This window comes from Platalea leucorodia, assembly GCF_965183815.1.
Source record: "Platalea leucorodia genome assembly, chromosome: 4".
Classification (NCBI taxonomy): domain Eukaryota; kingdom Metazoa; phylum Chordata; class Aves; order Pelecaniformes; family Threskiornithidae; genus Platalea; species Platalea leucorodia.
In genome coordinates, this window is record NC_138826.1 from 17,401,489 (window position 1) to 17,428,909 (window position 27,421).

The 27,421-nt window shown below is 35.9% G+C and overlaps 1 protein-coding gene across 1 annotated transcript in view; it reads left to right on the top strand.

Moving 5' to 3' along the window:
• The window catches only part of LOC309589876 (adhesion G protein-coupled receptor A3-like), a gene marked incomplete at its 5' end in the record, with an annotated part of 283,649 nt that overhangs the window by 85,901 nt on the left and 170,327 nt on the right, over nucleotides 1–27,421 (top strand). Inside the window, 2 exons of the mRNA XM_082310563.1 lie at nucleotides 18,801–18,872; nucleotides 22,746–22,817. Of these exons, the coding sequence (XP_082166689.1) occupies nucleotides 18,801–18,872; nucleotides 22,746–22,817 (144 nt within the window). The remainder of the gene's footprint in view (nucleotides 1–18,800; nucleotides 18,873–22,745; nucleotides 22,818–27,421) is intronic.

Here is a 27,421-nt window from a genome sequence, read left to right on the forward strand (position 1 = left end):
GTCTTCCCATTGAATCCTTTAAGCCATATTTGATTAGTTCAAAAGAAAAGAGGTTATAACAATAAACATGGTCATCACATTCCCCATTTTTCTGAAAGTAATTAAGACTTTACTGGCAAGAGTTCACGCTGTGGTAGCCTATAAATCTTGTGCAGATCTTTAAATACTGGTGTCATAAACCTATTAGCTAAGTCAGAACTTGGTTGGGAAGGAGCTTTTTAGTAGAAGCAGTGTCATGAGGAGTCTGTGCCCAGGCAAATGCTCACACTTTATAGAATTAGCTGAAAATGAACACTCCCCCAACATCAGAGCAATCTGGGCTGTTTTCATTTGTTTAAATCATGTTTTATTTAGATTTTGTTTCAACTGCTACTTTGTATTACTGTTGCATTTGAAATAGTTGTAAGACAAGAATTTCTTTGACTTCATTCTGATCTCTCCGAGGTCAGTGACAAAACTTCTGTGAATTTTATTCTGATCTCTTTAGGGCAGGGAACATAACATCTGTGGCTGATCCTGCAAATAATTGTATATGGGTGAGCTTATGTCCAGTCATTCTATATATATCCAGAATGGGAAAAAATGTGTTTGCACAGCACAAAAGAGCTGCAGCCCTGACTGGGACCTTCTGGAGGCTTCTGTAAGATAAATATAAAATATTTTCTTGTTGTTGTTGTTCTTCTTCCTGGAAACAAGTCATTGAGCCAGAAATATACAAAACTACAAGAATACTTCCAGTTCAAATTATATTGATGCAAATGCTGAAATTGTTCTGGATATCAGCCTCTCTGTTTTATTTCATATGTAAATGGCCAGACTTAGCTTAGTAGAATGTAGCAGTGCTTAGTCATGTCTAGCCCTCTGATTTTAGATGGTTAACTTGTGCAAGACCGGTACTACCCCAACCTGCTAGTAAGTCAAGAGTAACAACTTACTCCAAACATTGACAAAAGTTTCTAGATGAATTGAATTACCTCCTGAAAAACTCCCACACTGAAGACACAATCAAATTACAGAAGTGGGAAATAAATCACAGGTAAAAATGGGTTATTTCTAATATCTTGCCAAGAGACAATTTAAATTCCATACTGAAATTCATGCACAGTTCAACTCATACTCTCTCAGAGTCTACTGGTATATGGAAATCACTTTTTTGAATTACCTAATTCTGTTGCTCTCTGCACTTGTAGGTAGTATGTCAAGGAATGATTTTAAATTTATACCACCTATATAACGTTTTTTTGGATCAGTCACCTATATGTTACATAGGTTCAGAGTCAGAATGACTATATTTAGCTCTCTACTCTACACGAGAGTAGTCTTCATTTAAAACAAAACAAAAAAGAAGAACCTCACCTAACAGTCAACATTTTCAACATTCACAATTTTTTAATAGCAGCAATAAAATGAATAGTTTTAAAAGCAATAAAATGAATAGTTAAATACAGCATAAATCTTATATTTCATACATAATAAACAAGTGTGTTGTTATCATCAATTATGGAGAAATACATACATGGTTGCAACTAAGACTGCTAAATTTGTCTGATGATGATAGGTTTTGCTGGATTTTAACTTGTAGATTTTGACTTTGTTATCTGCAAAGTATTTTTGAAGCCTGCATAAGAACATATCCATTATCACTTTCACTTATGACTGTACATCTTTTGATAAATCAAAAACCAATTTTTTTTATTTTGATGAATAAAAAAAAATTAATTTCTTGAAAAAAATATAGTATCAGAAATAGTGCAGGATACTGAGCTTGCATGTGAGGTTATTATGTTATTAACAAACACTTATAATTTTTATTTAATTTTCAGTAAATTTGAGGGATATTTTGTTTTGAGGCTTTAAGTTAGAGAAAGATATAAGCTTCTCTTTGTGTTTTTGTGTGTACAATAATAGACGTGCATATGCTTTTTTTTTATTATGCTGACAATTTCAGAATCAACATATTCTTAACATACTTTTCTTGAGCTGAAAAACTCATTTTCAAAGTAAGTTTAAACAGTCTTAACTGCTTTTTACTCTTTTGGTTATTGTGTGAGTTTCATTTATCTTAAATTTAGAATAGTCGAAATAATGTGTAATGTTTATTTTATTTCATATACTACTTGGCAGGAATGTGGTGGTCTACTTACTTCCATGAAGTTAAGATCAGCCTCTTAGTTTCTCTCCCTCATGCACATACATGCTCAAATAAGAGTCAAGGGAGTGAAGAAATCCAGGTCTATAAGTTTGCCTGCATATAGCTCTATTCAAATCAAGAGGCTGCTGAATGAATTGTACAACAACATTGTTCTCTTTTTAGGACAGCTCTTCTGTTAATGAGTCTACTTCCAAACAATGGTAACATTTTTTTCTTTTTTAATTGTGTTTTTAATTAGTTTCTTTAGGTAAAAGCATAATTATTTAAGCATTGCATTTGATTTGCACACAATTCTTTGTAATAGGCATTTTAAAAGGAAATTATGTTTATTTTCTTGATGTGAAAAATATTATATATTGATGGATGAGCATGTAATCTGTGTGAAAAATGTTTTGTTAAATCATTAACACTAGGTTGTTTGTCTGTTGAATCAACGACCTTTTGATGGCAACAGAGATTTCACTGTGATAGTTTTTAATATTCTTCTTTTCCCATTAGGACAAGGAGCAACAGTTTTAAAGCAGCCTCTGTTTCACTTTGATATGAATAGATAAATTGTCAAAGCTGCCAACAAGAATGCTTCCGTATTACGGGGTATGTTGTAACCAACACTACATACAGTGTTCTTGCTGGTAAACACAAACTGTGCACATTTAGTGGTGCAGCTCAGTTCTCATCCTTCAGCTGAATTTAATGAGCTGTAACACTGTGATGAGATTTTGGAGAATTGGGTTAGTGTGTGCTGAGTGGGAGACAGATATGGGATGACATTTTTTTCTGAGTTGCCCTTTCCCACCACTTATCAGTGGAGGGGAAGGGATAAGAGTGGAATATATGCACAGTGTGCATTGTTCCACAGGAAAACACTGTTCTCCAGAATTAACCCTTTTTAAAATACTCTATATGGGAAGGAAAATGCAAAATCATATTTAGCCTTATGCTCCATGTCTTTTTGAAATTAAAAAGAATGATTTGTTTTCAAAGTATTGCCTGCAGTGTTTCTTAGGGGTATTGCACTGTGCCATTACTTCTTAAAGACATGAGTTGCAATCCCAAACACGAACCTTAACTCTGCGCATTGGAAGGAAGCACATGTCACATTAATTATGCTCTCTGCTCCGGTTTGCTACTGCTGTCTTGTTTGGGTTTTGCTTGCTGGATGGAAGAGAAAGTTGACTCTAGTCTTGGCGTATTTCAAAGCCATCAGAAAACAGCTAAAAGCAAACTAAATCCCAGCGAAATGGGTAGTAAATAATACATACAGCCCTTAAACAGAAAATTTAGCAGCTTGCTAGCTGAGGAAGTCACTAAGGCTCCCATCAGCAACAAGATATAGTAGACTTAGTGGTTCTCAGCACTGTCATGAGTAGCACAGATATTTAGCTTTCAAAATGTAATTCTCGTCTAGTCTTTGGAGGCCTAAGCTCTTTATACAGTGAACAGGGAGACTTAGGTGTGTTAGAAGAGGATCCAAACCAGCCATCATGCTGACGGACTAAACAGGCACAGAGTGGCTTACAGAAATGCTGAAGCCTGACATGATTTTTCCTGTGCAGCCCTAAGTTAGAAGCCTTTGTGGGACTGGGATTTGCAACCTAATACTTCTTCTGAAGCCATTCCTCTTTATAGCCATAACTGACTCCATATTTTCTTTTTGAAACCTGGTCATAAAAGAAAGTAATTTTGCTTTTGTTCTTTCTATACTAGCCTACTGGCTGGAGTATCTGCTTGGAAGAGAAGGACTCAGGTTCAGCCTCTTCAGCCTGAGCACATCACACATTTGCTACCTCTGTGGGAAAGGCCTTAACTGGGATGTAGGTCTGGCTGAAGTGGAGATGTGCCAATATGCAGTCAAGTGTTTAAGATTTATGGTGCCAGAAAGAAAAAAAACAGCAGCAGTCAAGTGCCAAGGGTATTTCATCAACAAGAAGAAAATGGGGTTTGCTATAAGCATTCATTTGATAGAATACAGAAATACTGTTTTAGGGAACAGAGGCTTCTGTCTGTTTCTTCAGGTCCTATGTGTTTTAAACATAGGTATACATCCCTTCTGGACGAGGACAGCACTGAAACAGTGTCTTTCATTTCCCCAGCTCTAATCGCTAGGTTGTCATAGAAAAGATGGATGACAACACTTCCTCACCCCTTCGCTGTTCTCTGGGATGCTGGGCTGCGCTTTGTTTTTGTGGCTGTGATGAGTGCATCCCCGTAGACTGCCTGGCCCTGCAGAGAGCTGCCGTGTGGGCAGGTCTTGTCTGCAAATCCCGAAAGAGCTTTTGTACGAGACCAGCTCTGAGGTGTTTGGCAGGCCCAGCACCATTTCTGCACTTCAGGAACTTAAAAAGTGAAGACTAAGGTACCTGCAGCCATTTGGACATGTAGGAGGTGAAGAGGGGGCTGTGAATTGCACGCTGGGACTTAGTACCTATGTTCCACTTAAGTTTCACTTCAGACCTAAGTGCTTTTTTGCACCTGGGCCAAAACTTTTCCCATCATGCTTCAGGTGGCCAGTGTATATTATTGTGGTTCTGCTAGGCATTAAGTAATTTCCGAGTTTGATATGCTTTGAATATTTAAAAGTGTTGAAAATTATTTCTGCCATTCAGGTCAATTGATTTGAAGAAAAGATTATCCAGTCCTGCTTTTTATTTCAGAAGTGTTTGTACTCCTGTTTGTGAATACTTTACATGATTTGACTATGTCCCAGCATTCTTTACTGATACTGATGTATAAATATAACATATTTTTTATGTCTCAGTATTGGCGAAATGAAAATAACCTACAAAAGGAAGAGTCTCCAAAGAACAACATATGCATTTTTTATTGAGCTCTCTGGCAACTGTTGCTGGTCTGTTGGGCTGAGTTATTTTCAGAGTTCTCAGGAAAAGATGAATTCAAAATTTTGTATTGACCTTAGAAAAGGCAAAGAGTGACCTGCTCCCCAATAAACCAGTTTCACATTAGGCCATCTGTTAGGGAGAATCACAGTCATCTTTTAATAAAAAGGTCAGCTTCTGCTAGTTCACAAATAGTTATAGTGAACTTTAATTCACAATTACCTAGAATTGAAATCATCATGAAGGACAGAGTTATTAGCTGAGTTTCAGCTGAGAAGGCTTGAGATCACTTGGAAAAAAAAATGGCAACTTAGAAAGGAAATGCTAGTTTGAAACAGCATTGTTTCCCCATTAATAAATCTCTCCTAAAGGAAGAAATATTTTAGTGTTTTTGAATAAGAGAGAGACACAGCAGGGCCCAGGGTCAGGTTTCATTTTCTTGACAAGTGAAGCAGCCATTGAAGAGAGATGCCTTTGCAGACCAGTTGAGAGGTTTACGTACTGTGATGCAAACTTCATACTAAACAGTAAATATTTTTCAACTAAAAAAATATCGTTTTGTAATTAAATCAATGTAAAATAATAAATGTTACAGTGCTTTCTAAATTTTCCATAGGTGGATGTTATTCTGTTGGTCATATTATTTGAGACTTTGAAAGAATAAGAAAGGTGTAGTCCTATTGATGTATGGCAATATAAAGCTTAGTTTATGAAGGACTGCTAAAGCCTCATCTGTGAAAGTTTCCTTCATGAAGAGATGCAGGAGACATTTGGAATACAAGGTCTAATTTGACTTGATCAGTACTTAAATAATTATTAAAATTGGATGTAGTATGTAATTGAAATACTTGGAAGGTTCTCCATGCCATCATATTTTACCGGTACAATGGTCATTATCTTTGTGCTCCTTATGTCTCTCATATAATCAAGACATTTTTGCCTTGATGTAGTCATTTATATTACATTAATTATCCTAGTAACTAAACAGTTTGTAACAGGACTATAGAAAAGATTAAGACTACTAGATTTGTTTAGTAAGAATGATGTTTGCAAGTGATGGTCATAATATGCAATTCAATAATTCATTTTACTGCATAAAAATATTAAGAAGCTTTTTTTTATTTTTAGCTAAAAAGCATTTAGATCACAGTCTAGTACGGTGACGTGTTTTATGAGTAGGTACTGGATTAATCACTTTTTAAAAGGGCAAAACATACCATATGTATCTTTTCAGATGTAAAAGATAAAAATGTTTCAAGGTGGGAGGAATGAATATAAGACATATCTTTTTATTAAATATAATCCCAGGGAAATATTTTAATGGAGAAACATCTTCAAAATTATTACAGTTGTTGTTGCATGAATACAAAATATGCAGAACATGACAAAAGCCAGGAATTTCTGCTTGAAATTCAATGGATAGCAATGTAAGCAAAGGGAAATAAATATAGGGAAAATCAGTGAGTGAATTGTTTAGAAGCAGAGGGAAAGAAAGTTGTATTAGACAACCATAGGCAGGAATGAAAGGTCATAATTCACAGATCACTTTTGCTGTCAAGTTAGAATGAAAAGCATCTTTCCTATGTTGTCAGTCAGTGCAAAGCACCTGTACAATTAATACAATACCAGCTTCTCACGGTCAACTGTAGCTGTATTCCTAACCTAGAATAGTCTAATAGTCTACTAGTTTAGATACATTTATTAGATGTAAAAGTTATTATTATAAGGAATTATTTTTATACACCTCTTAAAATGCAGGCATGTAAAAACACTTTGCAGTGTTTCTTAGGAGTTTTGCCTGGACGCTTGCTGTTAAATCATAATTTTGTTGCAATATAAATTGTTACTTGTGTAGTTGAACAAACTGGTTGATTAGACACTAAGATTATTTTTGCTATAGCACAGTCATGAATAGATTTATCAGGGCATTGCACATTAGAAAAATTATATAAGGTGTTTTATATGAAAAGTAAGTATTAGTAGTCATAAATGACAGGAATATAAGATTAACTTGTAAAGTTAGTTTATAGAACTGTTTAAATCACAGACAATATTTTTTTTAATTTATATAACATGAAGTTTAGCTGTATTTCAGGAAGTCACTTAAGTGAATTTATGAGCATCTAGGTTCCTGTTTCCCATTAGGACCACAAATAGTTCAGTCAGTTAGTCTGATGTGCAGTCAGCCATCTCAGCTGTATGATATACTCATCTGACGTTTTATATAGTGATGTCATTAAGGTAACACATGATTTGTGTCAGATGCTGTCATCCTTTAAGAAGATGTATCAAGTGCAGATTTATAAATACATATGTTAAAATAGCCACCATAAAAGCACCTTTGCTGCCACCAAAGTTTCTTCCTTGATGCTTCTAACTCTAGCAGCACTGGAAGGGATTAACAGTTTTTTTGGTAGAGAAACAGTGTATTAGGATTTATCATATATGGACATGATTCTGAACTCTAAAGTGAGATATCCATTGCTGATTAATAGCCTGTCTGTATGCTTTTATTCTCAATATAGCATGTGCAGTTTACTGAGAAATACAGTCCTTAATTCACTTCCACAACTAACTGAAAATAAAATAACCCGTTAAGAAACCAGTATGGCACAGCTGGCTAGGCAGAGAGCAGAGAAATTGGGTTGTGGCTCCCCATAGCACCTGTCGGCTTTTCTGCCCCCTTCATGCCTGAATGAGGTTTTGACGAATAAACTGAATTATTTGTGGGAGAGAATAGCTGGGTCCCTGGCCTTAAGTAGGAAGACTGTGGAAACAAAGCACGGTTTCTGAGGGGCTGAGGGAGAGGCAATGTGAAGAAGGTAGGATAAGAGATGCCATGAAGGAAGGTATGAAAAAAACAAGCTGGGAAAAGACATTTTATTACTCTGTGTGGTGAGAAGGATAGAAAAGGAAGTGATATCTAACTGAACAAAACATACTAACAGCGTTCAGCAATAATTATCTCCAACAATAACATACTCTTTCTTTCCCTGCATCCTTTTTTTGTGCTTCCTTTCCTGTTTCCTCCATTTTTTGGTATACTTTCAGGGCTTGGAAGACCTGTGGGTGTTCCTGTGGCCCCAGCTGCTATTGTGTGTTATTATGGCTGTGTTGTTTTTTGTTTGTTTTTTGTTTTTTTTTTAATAATCTCTGCATATTCTAGAGCTGAATAACTGAGACAACAAAAGAAAATTTATTTTAAAAAAACTGTAATTTTGTCTGAAACACTAGGAAAAAAGCAACAAAGCAGGGAAATCATTGAAAAGGAACATTTCAACTGGGACCACCAGGGACAAATTTTAATGTGCCAACTTATTATTTTTAATAGGAGAGGTTTTGGCTTGAAATTAGTATCAGTCTGGCACTTCTGAGGTAGAAGAAACAGAATTTGTCCAGTTTGTTTAAAATAATTTTTACTTGAAAATCTCACAACATATGCATTGTATAGCATATAAAGTATATGGTGGTGAGCTTAAAGAATGTATAGAAATTGTACATTCATGTAGATCCTCTGGTCTCCTTACTTTTCAACTTTCTAGTTTGCTCTATCGTTCGTCTGTATTTCATATGAAATTTTAGCAAGAAGTATTTTAAAGTTTCTGCAAGTACCTGCAAGAAAATGCAGATGTAAAAAGTGTGCAGTGAAAATACTCAAGGAAGTTCTTCAGTCATTGAAAAGAATACTCATTAACCCTGATTTCTGCAGAAGACAATTCTGCAGGCCTTCTTATTGGCACACATGGTTGTTTTTTAAATTACTTAAATTTGTCTAAATTAATACTAAAGCCCCAGTTTTTATAAAACAGAGGCTTCCAGGGAAGGATTCCCAGACCAGTCTTTCACCAAGATTTAACTCCTCTGAGCTAAACTGCTTATAGACAATTCTACCCTGTTATCCTTAAACCACTTCTTATTGACAGTTTAAATTGACAGGTTTTCTATGTAATTGATGTTCCCTCTAACATTGACTGAATTAAACGTTCAAATAGTCTCTATTTTTAGGGTTTTTTCCCCTCCTTATCTGGAAAAGGCTTCCTATTCTAGGTGATGCTGGAATGTATCTCGGCATTGCCATATTCCCAGGTAAATAGGAAGAATGGCTTTGAGTGTACTTGTTCCTGGATATGGGTGAAGGTTATTGCAGTGTTGTCCTGTCCATCTCTCATCATGAGCTAAATAATGACAGCAAGTTGCTTAGGATTCAGTATATAATCAGTGACTCTGTTCTTTGTGATAATGTTAATTAAGATTCTTACTCTTTTAGTGAGATTACATAGAAATAGTAAGCAGGCAGAAAGATGGAGTCCCTCCTTGACATTTTATAATTGAATCACCTTATTTTAAATGTGTTCTACTTCTGTCTTATGAAAACACTACAATAAAATAATCATTATAGGAAAGATGATTTTTATTTTATTGATGTATACTGAGTAGTAAACTGTCTTATTTTTGGCTCAAAACTACTCTAAGCTAATCTATGGGCCATCTACAGGTACTTATCCTTCCTATACAGCTCAGGGTAGAATTCTTTCTTCTTTTCTTTGGATGTTTTAAGAAAGTATTTCTCTGAAGTTCAACTTGAAATTCAATATAGAATTGCTTGTATTCTTGCAAGTCAATATTGGTTTAGTAACAGAAAAAGAATCAAACATTTCCTTTAAAAAAGACCCCACTGAAAACTCCATGATACAATGGTTTGTATATTATATGGTTCTCATAGCTAACAAAACACATTTCCATTACCCTTATACCTCTGGTAATTTAGTGTAAAAATGCAAATCTCCCTATTTTATTATGGAAAATTAAATCAGATGCACTTCTGAAAATACTGGATAAACTTCCAATATTTCATTTTCAAAATTGTAATTATGCTGTTAAACTGTGATTCCAGATTTTGAAATTTGACCTAAGGGTGTTGAATGCTGGAAATCTGTAACAGGCAAATAAGTGCAGCCTTAGAATGTGGAATAACAATTCCTACACTGGAGTTTAAACCTTTCTCAGTAGGAAGTACTTTTTATTCACTTTCTAAGTGTCTGTTTCACATTTTGTTTGGTCTGTGCATTTCACTTAAAAAAAAAAAAAAAAAAAAGTTGAGTATACTTTTTTCCCCTGCTTTCCCACTTTCTTTGCAGACAATTTTCTTACAGGTTGGAATTCTGCTCAGCACTAGATGTTTTTTTTTTTTTTTTTTCTTCTTTCCCCCGCAATGTTTAGCCTTTTTTCAAAAGGAGTGGGGCACGTGTCAAGAAACCTAACCCGTGCTGAACTGCCTTCTAGGCATGAACACACAGAGAAGTCCCAATAGGTGTAGAAATTAAGGAAGCCTCTGGCTGGTTTTGGCCACCAAAGGTTTCTGTGCTTGTCACGTCTCTGCATAGTTATGGACAGACACAAGCTCTGCTATCGTAATCAACATTACGCCAAATCTGTCACTGTACACCAGGGCATGATTGGTAACACTCATGGAGGTATTTTCTGCTGGCACTGCAGAGCTGCCTGCAAAGCTATGGAGACTGAAATCCACTTTATGTGCTTCCCTCAGCAGTTATTGCTTCTGACCTTCCAGTCCTGTTTTAGCCCCATGGAACTGATCCACGGGACTCCTTCTGCTGGGCAACACAGCCATTCTGTCTTGACTCCCCAAGTTACAACTGCCAAGCATGTGCTTTTGCACCTACATAGCCAATAACTTTCGGACCTAACGTGACCCTTCCATATATCTCCGGTTTTGTGGCATTTTCCAGGAAAAGAAAATATATATAGGAACAGTGCTGTATGTTTGGAATTGAGTATTTTGCTGAATATTTTCTTCTTGAAAATAGGCCAAAGAAAAAGAATCTGGAAAGCACAGATGATTTTTCTTTATTAGAAAATGCATTTCATTTTGAGCTATCAATAACAAAATGCTGAACTAAAGGCAGGTGCCAAACGTCTTTGCATCTTCATCCCTGATTCTGATTGGTTGATGCTATATTTAGAATGAAACTAGAGTTTATACTGGATAATTACTCTTTTCAAATGTTATTTTCTAATATATACCGGTAGAAAAATGTATCAACAACAAATTTGCAATGAAAGTCTATCCTGCTTTACCAAGCTTTTTACTCCCTTTTCCTTATTTCACATACTACTCCTTCAATTAAAATACTCTGAGCCTTATATTCTTGCTCTATTATTATTACTACCAGTAAAATGAAATACATCATTGTAACATTCTGTGGGATACTTTGAGCAAGCAAACTGCCATAAAGCCTTTATCTGTTTTCTTTCAGCTGCCATTATTGGCACATTGTTTAACATTTTTAGGCATGTTCCTAAATAATGAATAACTGCCAAATTACGAAGGCACATTTGATGTGAATGAGTCATCGTCCTTAAATTAAAAAACAAAAATGTGATGACCTTTCTGTTGTTCTATATGTCATTATTGCCATCAAGTGACTGGTTTGAAACTTCCGATCATTCATTAGTACCTTGAACGGGCAGCAGTTATTTTTCTGTCCAGTCCTTAGGGTCTATTGTTTTAGGTAATCCAACCAGTAACGGCTTGGATTAAAAAAGAAAATTAAAGGAAAATGCATAATCAACATGCACCCACATGCTAGACAAACAAAAGACCTGTAGCCTCTGTGTCTGCAAAGGCAGACCATTATTGGACAATTATTGTCCATGTGCATGTTTATGTTTATTATATTGTGGGAGTACTCTAAAAAAAGATTTATCCTTATGTCTTGAAACTTAACTGCAACGCAACCATAACTTTTCTGATTCTGGAAAGTAGATTAAATATCCACTCTCATCATAAAAAAAAAAACAACAAATGAGCTCTGGAGTTTCATGGGAGTGCTTTAGTTATTGATGATGGTACCAGGTAATAGATATCGCTTAACTTGCCTGTATCTTGGTCTACAGTGTGTGACCAACAATGTATTCGCCAACAATGGAGATGAAAATAAGTTTTGATAATACCCAGGCAATCAAAGTATAATAGTGTGTCACTGGCTCCTGATAGGCACTGTACAGATAGGTACATTTGAAATGTCTTCAAACACATTTTACCGATATCATCTTAATTCTCTGTTGCTGTATCCAGTACTGCTAATCATGACAGTTGCTATCGTGACTGCAGGATAGGTGCTAAATGTTGTCTTTCATCTTTGGCTATGCCTCTTTCCTACCACCAGGATCATAATGATATTTTAAAAGTGAACCTTCTTCAAGGGTCCCAAGTCTGCATTTATTTCTTGGGCAAAGGTGCTGTTTAATTTAGCTGGAATATTTTGCATGAGAAAGAAGTGGAAGATGTGACCTTATTTTTTTTTTTGCTCTTGTTGTTGTTTCATAGTAATATGCAAAATGTGGAAAGTCAGTCATATTTCACTGGTATTTGGCGTCCGCTCAACAACTGGTTGCTCTTCTCAGAGCTTTTTTGGAAAGTTTGCAGCACCATAATGACAGCTTTCTAAACACAGATGTCCTCTTGGTACAACCTATAATTTTTTATGAAAGATGTATCGATGTCAGGAATTTGAACGAAGTACTGGAATTAGTTGAACATTCTTGTTATGAATATGTATTCAAAATATCTACACTGCATATATTGTAAGTTGAGGGAAGAATCTGCAGTGTCTGAAGGCATAGATGTTGATACAAAATGCCCCAAATGTCAGATTGTAGTTTAAGATAAATTGATTCTTTTGTTAATACACTGTGTATATTTTAGCAATTTTTCCCACTATGTTTTATACTGTGTAAGTGCATACTGTGAACTTGAAGCATCAAGAATCTCAAGAATACATTTAGATAATCAGGGATTTGGCCACAGAAGATGTCTAATAGCTGAGAGGCCCAGAGTAGCTATTAAATGTTCTTGTAAAGTCCCATTAGTAGCCTCTTCCTCTTGTTTCATTTACCTCTCAGCCAAGCCATCAGGAAGTGAATATTTCAAACACAGATTTCCCCTCCTTAAGTCAGCTGGTTTTGTTGCAGTAACTCCTCTTAAATTTCTTTCTTTAGTAAGTAAAAGTCAGTTCAAAGATTAATGTGTAAGATGATAAACTCCCAGCAGCTTGTGATACTTAGTAAAAGAATCCTCGAGTGTTTTTACCTGTGGGACTATTATTTGCATATATATACAAATTATCTACATACATGTAGGAAGACACTACTTAACGGTTATTGTATGTAATTTGTGTAAGTTCAAACTTACTTGTAACCGTTTGAGATGATAGATTGGTTTTTAATGATAACACGGTCCATTCTATATTGTTCTTTTTCCTGTTCAGGTCTACTTAAGATCAGAGTACCATGCAGCAAGTATATCTAGCAACTGCACTAAAATGATGGGAAATGTATTTCAATAAATATTGTAGTATTTTATTTTTGTGCAGCTGTGCAGCCTTGATATAAGTGCTGCAGTTGTTATGACTACAGCTAACTTCATGTAGCTTCCATCTATCTGTACTTGTACAAGGCACTTGGTTTTGATTTATTTTCAGGTCACGCCACTAGATATATACACCCACACCACTAATGACACGTCATTCAGATTCAGAATAGATACTTTAAAGTTAGAATGCTGCATCAGAAATGATGTAAAACCATAACTGTTAGTTAGAAAATGCTTTCTTTATGGACTTTAACTGGGTCATACTGTGGTCATTCAATATTATGATACTGGGGTTCTTTTCCTTTTCTTTTACTTTTGGTTGATGATAAAAACACTTGCATGGTAGGTATGCATGTGTGCATGTGTGTGGCCCAGGCTGGGCTGCTGTTTGGCATGCCTTGGATCATGACCTTTTGCCAAACCTCAGCAGTAGCTCTTGGGGAAAAAATGTAAACATACAACCAAACTTATCCTGGTTTCTTTATTTAGCTCAGTGAAAGTTAATACTCATTGCTATAAGGCTTCAATATAACAAATTCTTTGCTAAATTAGAAAATGGGAGAAGCTAATTTAATATTTTAATAAAAGTAATTTTGTAAAAAATACAAGTGGGAGGCAAGGAAATAGATTCTTCTAATGTAGAAATGAGAATCATAAGTGATTAACAGTTGTGATAATTTTATTTATTTATTTTAGTGACATTTTAGTCTTCAAGGATGACAAGGAAGAAAACACCTATTTTGCTGGGCCAGAAGTATATGGAAGCATTATGGAATAATACTAATTACCAAGAAAGTGCCAGCATTGTGGGTAGTATAATCATCTACAATTTTCTGAGAATATCCTTACTAAAATGACCTACCTAATTTAAGTGTAATTTCCAAAATAAGGAGACCACATGTCTTTGGGACAGTGCAACTGATGGACACTTTTCCTTGAAATGGTCTGGCTTCCACTAACATTAAACTGGCCTTTTTTTCTTCCTGTAGATGATAGTTTAGGGTTATGCTGTTTTTTCCTATGTGGTTAACAAGTTATGGGGAAACACAACAGAGTTTCCATAAACTAGAACATAGAGGATTTCAGTAAATGGGAGACCTTTTGTCTACTTTGTTATTTTGACTGGCATTAAAATTTACCTGCCAACAGTTTGCCACATATACTGACTCTTTTATATTTGTTGTGAGCTGTTACCACTGTTGGCTATAAGAGATGATCATTTCACCTAATTACAACTTGCACAGCATTTAGATGAGTTGTCAGTTAATACAGAATGTGTGTAATTGATATAAAGATTTATTATTAAAATTGTTGGTTTCCCCTGCCTAAAATGTGGATATTTGCTCTGAACTATGACTCTAAGTGGTTTTCAAATGTGTCCTGGTGTAAAGCCTGAGATAAGTCAGTGTACATCCAAAGGGTCTATAGTATTGGGTTGGGGGTTTGGTTTTGTTTTGTTTGTTTGTCTTTTAAGTTCTAAGAATGCGGAAGTTCACATGATGAGAACAGTGTCCTTTCAGTCTTTTCCATGAGGGCTCTGCAAGTTAAAGAACTTCCTTCGACCTGAGTAGGTACATATTTAACATACTGTACAAGCAAAAGCATCCACATTTCATTCATGAAGATATTGTCAGCAGTGCTGCCCAGAGAAAGCTAATCCCAGATGTTTGGTGTGCACAGAATCAGAGTAGACCAAACTGCTTAGTACTGAGTATGTGAAGGTTAAAAAAAAAAAAAAAAAAAAAGGCATTGGCCTCATTCTAAACCACCAAAGGAAAATACACTCATGTAGATTGGCTTTCACCAAACATATTGACTTGTCTTTGCAAGTTGATGGGACTCTGGAAAAGCGACTGCAGAAGTTTTGTACAAACCTTTTTCTTTATAAGAGGGTGTGGAAAATTCTGAATTAAGTATCTGAAGGAACGGTCACAACTTCTTGACCAGATGGAGGCAGAAGAAATGAATCTAGTAGCTGCTGCCTGTACCAGGGAACTAAGATGAAAATGTTTGACCACAAAATTTTGAAAAATACAAAGCTGCTTCCAATTCTTAGAGAGTGTTTTCATGATAGCAAACATCATCCCCTGTATTTTATTTGTTATTACATCAGCTACTGTCACTTTCATCCGAATCCAGCAGAAGACGACAAAGCAAGGAAGAAAACTCTTTACCTGGATTAGGGAATCAGGAGAAGGGCAGAATACCCACAGGAGGATGGCTGTAGCCCCTAATTCTGCTCTGTTGTCTGCAGGGTTCTCATCTGCTTTGCCAGATAAGAATCGGTGCAAGCACCAGCCTTGACCTCTGTGTTTCTGCCATTTTTTTTCTTATGTGATTTCCAGGAGAAAGGAAAGGGCCTAGACCTATGCCTAAAATTAGTCATAGACTGTGCAGCTTTCTTATGAATGCTCAAATCACCATCAAGGTCCTTGCCCAAGTTCTGCTCCTTTCTGGCACCTTTACCTGTCTCCTGAACTGACACTGTCCTTTTTCTCTCCCCTCCTGTGTGCCACCTTTTCTCCCCCTACCTCTGGCTCATGTTGCTGTTTTCTTGAGACTATTGGGAATTTCATGGGCTCTGACTTGCTCCCTTTCCTAGGCTTACAGGCATACTTACCTCCATACTGCACAGTAGCAGGGAAAATGAAGCACTTTTGGGTTTTATGCTTTTTACTAGCTTAGCAATGATTGAGGGACTGCTATTGTGGCTCAGGCAAATAGGAGTGACCTATGCCATGTAATGCATATGCTTAAAGTATCTATACATTCATCAATTGCTGTTTAAAAGTTACATCAGTACTGTACAACTGGAATAATTGGTGCAGTTTTAATATAGAATCATAGAATTGTTAAGGTTGGAAAGGACCTCTGAGATCATCAAGTCCAACCTGCTAACCTAACTGCCTGGTCCACCTCTAAACCATATCCCTAAGCACCACATCCACATGTTTTTTGAATACTTCCAGGGACTGTGATTGCACCGCTTCCCTGGGCAGTCTGTTCCAATGCCTAACCACTGTCTCTGTGAAGAAATTTTTCCTAATATCTAACCTAAATCTCCCCTGGCACAACTTGAGCCCATTTTCTCTTGTCCTATTGCTTGTTACTTAGGAGAAGAGACCAACCCCCACCTCGCTACAACCTCCTTTCAGGTAGTTGTAGAGAGCAATAAGGTCCCTCCTCAGCATCCTCTTCTCCAAACTAAACAAACCCAGCTGCCTCAGCTGCTCCGTATAGGACTTGTGCTCTAGACCCTTCACCAGCTTCATTGCCCTTCTTTGGACACGCTCCAGCACCTCGATGTCCTTCTTGTAGTGAGGGGCCCAAAACTGAACACAGTATTCAAGGTGTGGCCTCACCAGTGCCGAGTACAGGGGCATGATCACCTCCTTGGTCCTGCTGGCCACATTGTGTTTGTGTTGGCCTGAGATTAGCATATTTTATCAAGTTTATTTTATTTGCATAATGAACAGATAATGGTTTATTAGTGAAAATAGCAATTGAAAAAGAGGAACTTTGAAATATCTAAACCAAGGTAATATAAAACCAGTAAGAAACTAAACCATTGGGTTTCAGACATGCATGGCTGAAAGATTTTTCTAATATATTTCATAGCTTTATGAATGCTTGTAACTTCAGATAAGTTACTTAATCGCAGGTGTTCTTAATAATTAAACCTGTATGCTTTGCAGTACTTGCATTTTAAAAAGACTTAAAGGATAGTCTATCGTATGATTTCAATTTTAAATAAATAGCTCCCTTCTTACCTTTCTCCTGGTCCTTTGCTTTTTTTCAATAATGTTACAAGATCATGAGCAACACATACTCATGATGAAAGCACTATGTAGAGCAAGCTGGAACAAAGAAGAAATGGGAATCTAAAAATATTGGACAGGTGACGTTGCCATGTATCATACTTGTGTATCATACCTTACCAATTATGCAGCATAAACTTTGAGCTGAGTAGATTTTAACAAATGCTAAGTGATTATCTTGAACCTTGTTTACAGTTAGGATTTTACAGCTTAAGCAACTGAATATCTAGGTGTACCTTCTAAACTGAGATGATAAGGACTTCTAGGGTTTTTCTCCATCAAAATTGCAGTCTTGGCCTACTGTACATTTGATAGCTCTGCATTTCATATGTGTAAGACAAAACATCTTGTGCATAAGTAATCAGAATGTCTTGTCACCTTCTTAAGGACTCTGAGTGTTGCATGGTGCGAGCTGAAAGCTGAACTTGACCATTAAGGGTCTGACTGAGATCTTTGTTAGGGACAGATCACTCATCATCATCACTAAAATGAAATGGGTGTGACACACAAATTTTTGGACCTGTCTTCAAAAGATGTGCAAAAATTGCTACCAAAATAGAGAAATATTTATTTATGATTTTGACTTTGAAATTAAAATATATCCTACTGTGAACTAAACATTTGGCATGAGATCTTGCCCTATTGAGGGCAATCGCAGTTAGTGGAACCAAGATTTCACCTAGTCTGCATTTTATTTGCAGTAAAATAAAAAGTGATAAATAAGATGACTCATGTGGCTGTTGATACTTCTGTACTTTGGCAGAGTCAAGCAGTGAGAAACAACACTGATATTATTGCACACCAGTCATTCCCTATGAATTGCAAATTGTCAGAAGATGGACACCGACTCTACAAGAATTTACAGCATTTATCTCCTAGGCCTGCTCATCTAATTGCACTGAAGGCATTTCCTCAGGGTTCACATCACAAAGAGTCTTGAGACAATTCAGTAGTAAATCTCTATGGGGACTGAGCAATGTCATGGCCCCAAGCACTGTGCCAAGAGCAGATGAGGTTACTAATGCCAGTGAAATATTCTTTATCTGCGCAACAACTGATCCTCTGGATTGTCACCAAGTGCAAAATGAAGCACCTGTCCGCCAAATATGAGAAATTGCTTGTATTTCAGGACAGAAACCTGACCTATCTGTTTATGTCTCACATGCCAGCTACTTTGCCTACATTAGGTGGAAATGATAAATTTATTAAGTGTAAAGTGCACAGCACAATGAATAAGCAAACTAAAAGGCTCTTGCTTCACTGACTGATTATTTTATTCACTCATTGATTAAAACATTTTTCCTGGGGCAAGAATGGCTGGTAAGTTTGTTTTGAAAAGTAGAAATAGGAGAAGAATTAAAACAAGCAGATATTTAATTTTTAACATCCAATCTTAACCATCTTACTTGGAAAAATATGTTTTTATAAACTGCAAATGATGTAACATTTTTGGTGTTGCTATTTAGAAGAAATTCATTCTTGGTTTTAGCTAAGACAAATACAGGTGAGAATTGCATTGCATTTCACACTCCTCATGTAAAACGGTAGTACAGTAGGTAAAGCGATAATTAATTGCTCCTCCTGTTATGTCTCTCTAGAGATCTGAAGAATAATTTGATCAGCACAATTGAGCCAGGGGCCTTCCATGGACTTTCAGAACTGAAGCGCCTGTAAGTGTTAACTCCATTTGAATTATTCTGAAAATTGTGTTTGTATCGACATTTCTATCCTTGGGCAACTCAAATATGCCACCAAGCAATAATCACATAAGGACACTGGCTGTAAAATAGAAAATCACACACTGTGCTTTTTAAATTTACCATGCCTTTTTCTTCTTCTTTCCCTTATTTTTTTTCCATTTCCCCCTTCTTTTTTACCTTTTCCCATTTAAAGTTATCTGTTTGCTCTCCAATAAATGTCCTAACAAGTACATCTACAAAGTTAAAAACCACACCTAATTAACGACTTAGCAGACAATATATCACTATAGACATTAATCAGAAATAAAACTAAGTGGTTTAACTATGTGTAAACAGTGTTTTGTGCTATGCTAAGTTTTTTCGTTTTGTAAGCTCTAGTTTACTTTTATCACAGACCAGGTCTATAAAATAAATTCTTGGAAAGGAAACTTTGTCATGCTTTAGAATTTGTGTACCATTTGCATACCTCTCACATTGATTCTGCTTGGTATCTTTTATTTTTTAGCATGGTTTTCTAAGGAAACAAGACTTATGCAATATATTCCCTGTCCATCATTCTTGTATTCTTGTCTTTGAAAATCTTATAGTACTTTTGAAAGCACTGGCTGATTTTTAAACTACATTTGTAGAGGGTAAAAATATCTGTTACTAAGATCCTACAAGTGGGCCTTTTTGTTTTTAATTAACAAGGACTACAGACCCTCCTTAGTTCTACTCAGCCTAAAGGAAAAGTGAGATGAACCCTTTTTAAATTATAATTTTCCAAGTGACAGCATTCAAATGTCCATGTGCTGGCTAACCAGGCCATCAGCACATGCCAGAAATCTGCCTAGCCATTGTGTGTGCTGTTTTATGTGTGATGAGAAAACCTATGAGAAAACAGGGATTATTTTCGTGGGATGGGAAGATTTAGATGAGAAGGAATGCAAATCCACAGAAAAATAAATTTACAAATCCTTCTGCTTTTTTGCTCTGAGGTTAAATTCCCTAACTGCTATGTATAGGGAACACTGCACAACCCAAGTAAAAGATTTCCATCTCTGATCATACAGGTAGCCGTATTTTCTAACACCAACCACTAAGTTTTAGTACGTTTGGGTAGAAAGCCAATGATATAATAATAATGAAGTCACAGTAGCATATACATTTTCAATACAAACAAAAACATTAGGTTGAAACTTTCTTGCTCACTCTGTATACAGAGATAACAATACAATGAAGTGATCAAAATGAGTGCTAATTGTTGCTTTGGCCGCATACTCTAATAACACAACCCTGACCTCTTGTGGGAAAACCAGGAAACCTGTGCAAGTCATGGGCTGCACATCTGAAGACTGCACAGATGGAGCCTTGGCTCAGCCAGCAGAGACAAGTCAAGGAAAAGGAAGTCATTAGGCACTGGGAAAAGTGAGAAGAAAAGACTCTTCAGCAAACTAGGAATGGCAACATTGAGATTTATCATGCTAGATCTCAAAAAAAACCTTGTTACTGATATGAACAAGAAACACTGGGAGCAACCTAGAGACAAGGAACGATTAATGACTAGACTGCCACATGTTTGGTACAAATCAGTGTAGTTTCATGGTAAACAAGAAAATCCCTGCACTCCTTCACTGAGCAACTGTTGGGTAGCAGACGGTTGAGCAAAAGGAATAAATAGTGTAAACTCCTGTTGAATGCTGAATATAGTAATTACTTTAAGACTGTACTTTATATTCACATCTTCTTATTTCACATGTAAAATATAAATGATGCTTTGAAAAGCAGAAGCTGATGTAATATGGGCAACTGCAAGAGATACAGCTATGGCAAGTCAGACAGACAAACTGCAGGCTGTCAAAATCAAAATGTTTTCTGTGAATGATTTGGAGAACTGTTATAATTTGTAGTTGAATGACAAACTAAATTATTTCAAGGGTTTACTCAAAGAGGTACACACAAAATTGGTGAAAACTAAAAATTTATGAAGCACTGAAATTATGGCACTTGGTTATTCAACAGAGAAGAGTTTTGTTTTCTCTAACATCCATTTTACAAGTCAGCATTAGTAAGTTAAATGTCTTACTCCTGAGAAGGAACACTAGCTTTGTACATTACGAATTGAATTATGTCTAATATAACATACATTAGTGTGGAGGAACGTGCAGCAGGCTGTCTTTTCTTTTCGCTAATGTTTTTTTAGAAAACATGCTTTACCGTACAGAGACTTCAGCCACTGCCATATAGCTTATTGTGAAAATAACACTTATTGAAATAAACTTTAAGAAAAGGGGATGTAGCCTTTTGCTTTGTTAAAAATACAGTTTTACTGTGTGCCACACTTAGAGAAATATGCACTTGTTTTGATTAGTTTAGATGAAATTTACTTTTGCTACCCAAATTACTCCCCACCCAGTGATGCATGTCTTCCATATGTGTTCAGACTTTGCTTAGGCAGAAGTAAAGCATTACCCATCTAAGAATTCTGGGTAGGTTCTTGTTTGTTATTTACCTCTTCTAATAGAAAGATATATCTATATCTATATATATGTATGTATGTATGTTTGTCTTAAACTTGCATTTTTAGATTTTCTATGTAGCTTTCATTAGGAAAACTTAAAGAATGATGCTAATATGCAATTATTGCACTATATTGTTATCCACACTATTTTCTCAGCTGTTGCCTACTTAATATCCCTGACAAGCATTTAAGAAATATTTTCATTCTGATGCGATGTTTCATCATTTAATTGTACAAAAATATATTTTTTTTCTCTGATAGAAGAAGACTTTGTAGTGAATTCTAAAGATATTGCGTTCACATTCTGGCTAATTGGGTATGTCTCCATGAAAGCAATAACTGGATTTGTCAAGCTACAACCTTTATCCTCTTGTTTGATTACTTTAGTGTTCTCAAGTAACAATAGAAAAATAGGGAATCAGCACAATGTAACAAAGGAATCAGAAGACTACCACTGATTCTAAAACAAAAATACATTCAGATCAATTTTAACACTTTAGTGGGTATATAATCCTTACATTACTGCAATTATTTAAAAAAAACCAAACTTGATAAGAAGGAAAATTTGAGTCAAGGTTGAAAACCAAATATGTAAAAATTAAACACTAGTTCAGAACGCACCGGTGCAGTATTCATGTTGTTATCACAACATAATTGTTCATACCTATTTTTGTCTCCTTCCTATAAGTATCCTATACATTATGTTGTATGTATGACTTGTACAGAAAACATCCATTCAACTTTCTGCAGGCAAGAGTTATGGAACATAATGCCTTGTACTGTTTGTGGTCTGAGACTGCCACAGTATTGCTCGTAGAAGAGCTTGCCAAGTGCTTATCAAGACTGACCTTCTTACTAGATCAAAAATTAATTGTCCTCTGGTTTCTATGATTTCTTTAGCAAGAAAGGATGCTGTCAACGAGATGAGACATTAGTAAACAGTAAAAATGTGTCAATTTTGGATGAATATTGCATGCAACGAAATGCATAGTATTTTTCATAATTAAACAAACAGATGCTAGTAACTTTGATAAAGAAAATTCTCTATATTGGAAATAATTTTTGGATTTTTATTTGCTACATATATAAAATAACATTTTAATGCAATTAGTATAAGTTGCAATTAGTATAAGTTGTTTAATCGTGGAACATTGCTCAATAATGTTAATATAAAAGTTGTTAAATCTATTTAATTCAATTATGTTACATTATGGAAATAGGTTTTACTTCTCATTTGTCTCTAACTCCTTACGTGTTAAAAATAAAGATGCTGTATGTGATTATGTAGGTGTGGATATGAATAAGACAGACCTAATGTTTCACATTATTTTTGTTTGTTTTAGGGATCTTTCAAATAATAGAATTGGTTGCCTAACACCAGAAATGTTTGTTGGACTTAACAGTCTTCACAAACTGTGAGTATAATACCACTTTTGTTTTGAACAGGAGAAATCCAAACTGTCACGTGGCTTACCTGAGCACAATTGTCAATAAACTTTCATTATAAGAAAATTATCAGTTTTGTACTAAAAAAAAAAATCCCTTTCCTGAGCCTTTAATTATTATGACTTGATAAAGATGTTGTTTCTATTTGTAATTTTAAAATCTATCAGAATTGAATACATTTCATTTTCACATTGAAAAGAGGCTGAATGTGACACTTCTGTTTGAATGCATTTGTCTTTGCATGTCTTCGAAACAATTAAAGGTCAAGCACACAAATGAGACTCACACTGGTTAAAAAGAATACATTGCTCTTTCTGTCCATTAGAGACCAATTAGAGTTTTATATCTTTTTTTTTCCTGAAGTGTATTATAGAAAAAAGTAAGCATATACTGAGAAAGAAATGTATGAAGTATCAAGTACATTTGGAATATTAGGGTAGTACAGATTGCTTCAAAAATATCAATTTACACTGTTCATTTAAGGTATTGTGTTGTACACTTTATTTCTCATGGTACTTTCCGAGTCATTAGTTTATTACCTGCAACTGCATTGGAATATGATCTAGAAAGCAAAGCAATCAACTTACATATCCATAAGCATGCCAGAGAGCCTGTGTGATCAACAGATTATCAGGCTATTCTAGAAAGAGTACTCAGAAAATACGAGATTATGATAGTATACCCAGGCTGTTCAGTTTTAGGGAGAATCAGATGACCTGGAAGAAGAGATAAAATGTGAGATGACAGAATTTCATAGTAGATACTAAGTTAACCAGGGAATTAGAGACAAGAGTTGATTTTGAAGAAGGACAGAAGTAATGTACGGGACTGCATGACTGGGCAGTAAAATGGCAGATGAAATTTACTGTAGATAAATATTAAGTGATGAAAGGGAGAAAAACCAATCTGTTCTGGGCTAACCATTAAAAGAGAGGAAAGATGTTCTGAGATTATAGTGGATAATGCCATGAAAACATCTGCTCGGTATCATTTAAAAAATATATTAGGGAGTATTATTAAAGGAAGAGAGAACAAATCAGAGAACATCCATTGTACTATGACATATTTAGGCTATATATAATATCTACTCTTTCTTCATTTCTTACTTATCATATAGTAGTATTGTTACAGTGTCTTTTGCACCTTGTTTTAGTATACTTTCCAAAGTTTAACTAAATTTTTGGTAATTCTCTCTGTGCTTCCTATCTTTTTGCTAACTTTTTCCTCTTCATTATAGTCTCTCCACTTCTTTGATCTTTTTAAAACTTGATTTCATTTTTCAAGATTTAAGATTTGGTTATTCATCCATTTAGTCTATCTTCCATTTTTCTTATTTGGGTTTTAAATTGCCGTTCTACCATTGACTTAACAAATGGGGCCATCCTGCATTTCAGTTCATGTACTTTAGTAGTTCTTCACTAGTTACTTTATTTTTTTTATTTCAAAAGTCTGTCCTTTGGAAATCAGAGGCATAGTAATAGAGAAGCCTAAATTCCCCTTTCATCTGAAATAAATCAGTTCATGACTGCTATGTCAAAAGTTATGACTTTCTCTCTTGTAGGGACTGTTCTCCTTACCAAACCAAAGTCAAGAGTACCATTACTCTTGTTGGGTCAGTGACAACAGCAGTCTCAATCAAGAGGAAGTGTTCCCTGCCATTCATAGTATCATTTGTTCCTCGATCTCAGGAATCTCATATAGTGACATAATGCTGATAGTAATTATTTGAGCTTGGATCTCAATTTACCTCTCGTGTAAGAACTGGTGATTTTTTGTTGACTGCAAGCTAATGCCACCTGGTACTTTTCTAACACTTTCTAGCTTTTTTCCCCTTGGATGTTCATACAAACTTCCCCGAATCAAACTTTTTAAACATGTTTAAAATACAATAAGTCAACCTTCCATTGCTACTGATACTGATACTGATACTGATAATTGTGTTTACTTGTCATTTCAGGGGTATAAGAAAGCTGTTCTCTGAAAAGGTTATGGAGAGGCATTTACTTAGTATAACATCAGTGTATATAATTGTACCAAGGAAAAGATGACAAGTTCTTAAACATGGAACTGGTTTCAGAGCCATCAAGTGTGGTTTAGATTACTGAAGGAACAATATAAAGATATATAATATGCGTTGATTTACGCAGTTGTTGACTGTGGTAATTAGAGCTCTCCTGTGTTACTTTAACAGAGATGAAGTACAGAAAGATCTTTGCAAGCTGTTATCAAAACCAGTAGGGAGAGCCGTGAGTCCACTGGAAGGAGCAAAGGACATAAATCTTTTCATGCACCTTCTGTGAAGTAGAGATGAGGTTTTCTTATACTGTTTACAAGCACAAATACCAGGTGAAACAAAATAACGGAGTCTGTTTCACTCAATCATCTTGTAAGTCTAATTCAGTTTGAAAAAAATTGAATTAGAGCTGAAAAATCATCTCTAGGCCCAAACCGACATAGGATGTTTAACCAAATGATGTGAAGCATATAACTGAACTGAGTAGGGTGAAGGTATGTTTAAACACTTCACTAAAATGAAGGATGAGAACTGCCTCAGCATTCAGGGATAATGCACTCTTCAAAGGGCTTGGTGGTTTTGCGCAGTCTATTTTAGAACAGGACAACCTACAGGATTCTTGAAGAAAAAAATAATTAGTAGTATCATCTAGTATTGTTTTGAAAACATGCACACATACAGAAACCACAAAAAATTGTAAGCCTCTTGATAATGTAGAAAAGAAGACTTTTATTCAGATTGCAGTCAGGATGTATATTTCAGTGAATAGGAATTGAATTTGAAGTTACTAATGAAATCTAAAATTTCACACAGCTCCTGAAATTACTGTAGCCAGTGAGTTGTGATTATGTTCCTTGAGACTGATCTAATTCTTACACCTTCTTGGATTTGATGATTTGTACTCGGGAAAATGATTCCATAATGCTTTCACATCATATGACAGATGCAGCTGACAGTGCCTCAGACAGTATAAGAGATTTATTATGTCTTCTAAGATATTAACTTAACTTTTTTGGCTTATATATTACCCTTTGGCTGTCTTTATGCTGTGATGAGGTGCACGTATTCTAACTAGAAGTGACATAATTGAATGCAACAAATCTTCCAAATCTCCTTTGGCCCCTCAGTGGCCATGTTTCAGTGCTTTGTTCCAGAATTATGTATGCAAATATATTTTTGCTAGGTAATGGAGCTGCCATCCACATTAATTCTGTTTATATTTAATCTAAATATCAAGAGCTGTGGAATACTGGGATGGTGCCACCATACTGATATACCAGATTTCATTTTTTTTTAGTCCTCCGTAAGTTAGCCCTTCAGGTTCTGAAATGTTGCAGCCTTAAACCTGTTTCAACAAGCACCTACTGCTGGATCTTCCTTTTGGAAGCTCGAAACAGGACTTCCTCCTTACTTCCAATTGTTTGATTAAAGTACACCTGATTTATTCTTCATCCTGCCTCTGACTCATCAGCAGCAGTTAGCTTTATGGTAATATTATACCATAAATTCTTGTGTGACTTTCTTGCTGTCACTGAAGCAACTAACCACTTTGGTGCCAGAGATAACGTACAAAAACAGTAACACAGTGAATCAAACAGACCCCACTTCAGAAACATCAAGAAAATATGCACCATAACATGCCCTCTCTGTATTTCTGTTGTCGTTTTTCACCCCTCCTATTCTAGCCTTTTTGCACAGAAGATCAATCTGTCACCCTTGCATTCAACTTTTGCTTTGTAATACTGCTCATAAGAGTGAAGCATTCTTCATATTCATATGCTTCTGCTTCTACCTTGTCATGGTTTAACCTCAGCTGGCAACTAAGCACCACACAGCCACGTGCTCACTCTCCCCCGGTGGGAGAGGGAAGAGAATCACAAGAGTAAAAGTAAGAAAACTCGTGGGTTGAGATAAAGACAGTTTAATAAGTAAAGCAAAGGCTGCGCACGCAAGGAAAGCAAAACAGGGAATTCATTCACTACTTCCCATCAGCAGGCAGGTGTTTGGCCATCTCTAGGAAAGTAGGGTTCCATCATGCGTAACGGTTACTGGGGAAGACAAATGCCATCGCTCCGAATGCCCCCTCCCCCCCCCCCCCCCCCTTCCTTCTTCTTCCTCCAGTTTTATATGCTGAGCATGACGTCATATGGTATGGAATAGCCCTTTGCTCAGTTGGGGTCAGCTGTCCCAGCTGAGTCCCCTCCCAGCTTCTTGTGCACCCCCAGCCTGCTCGCTGGTGGGGTGGGGTGAGAAGCAGAAAAGGCCTTGACTCTGTGTAAGCACTGCTCAGCAGTAACTAAAACACCCCTGAATTCTCAACACTGTTTCCAGCACAAATCCAAAACATAGCCCCATATTAGCTTCTATGAAGAAAATGAACTCTATCCCAGCCAAAACCAGCACATACCTATATTTTGCCTCAAAATGGTCCTTTGAGACACATAACTTCCTTTGACCTTTTTATGGTATTTGTCATTTATATTGAAGTTTTTTGCAAAAGTGTTTTATTAATTTCTGTAAAAGCACAAGAGTATTTGCTATATGAAAAAACAAGTGTAG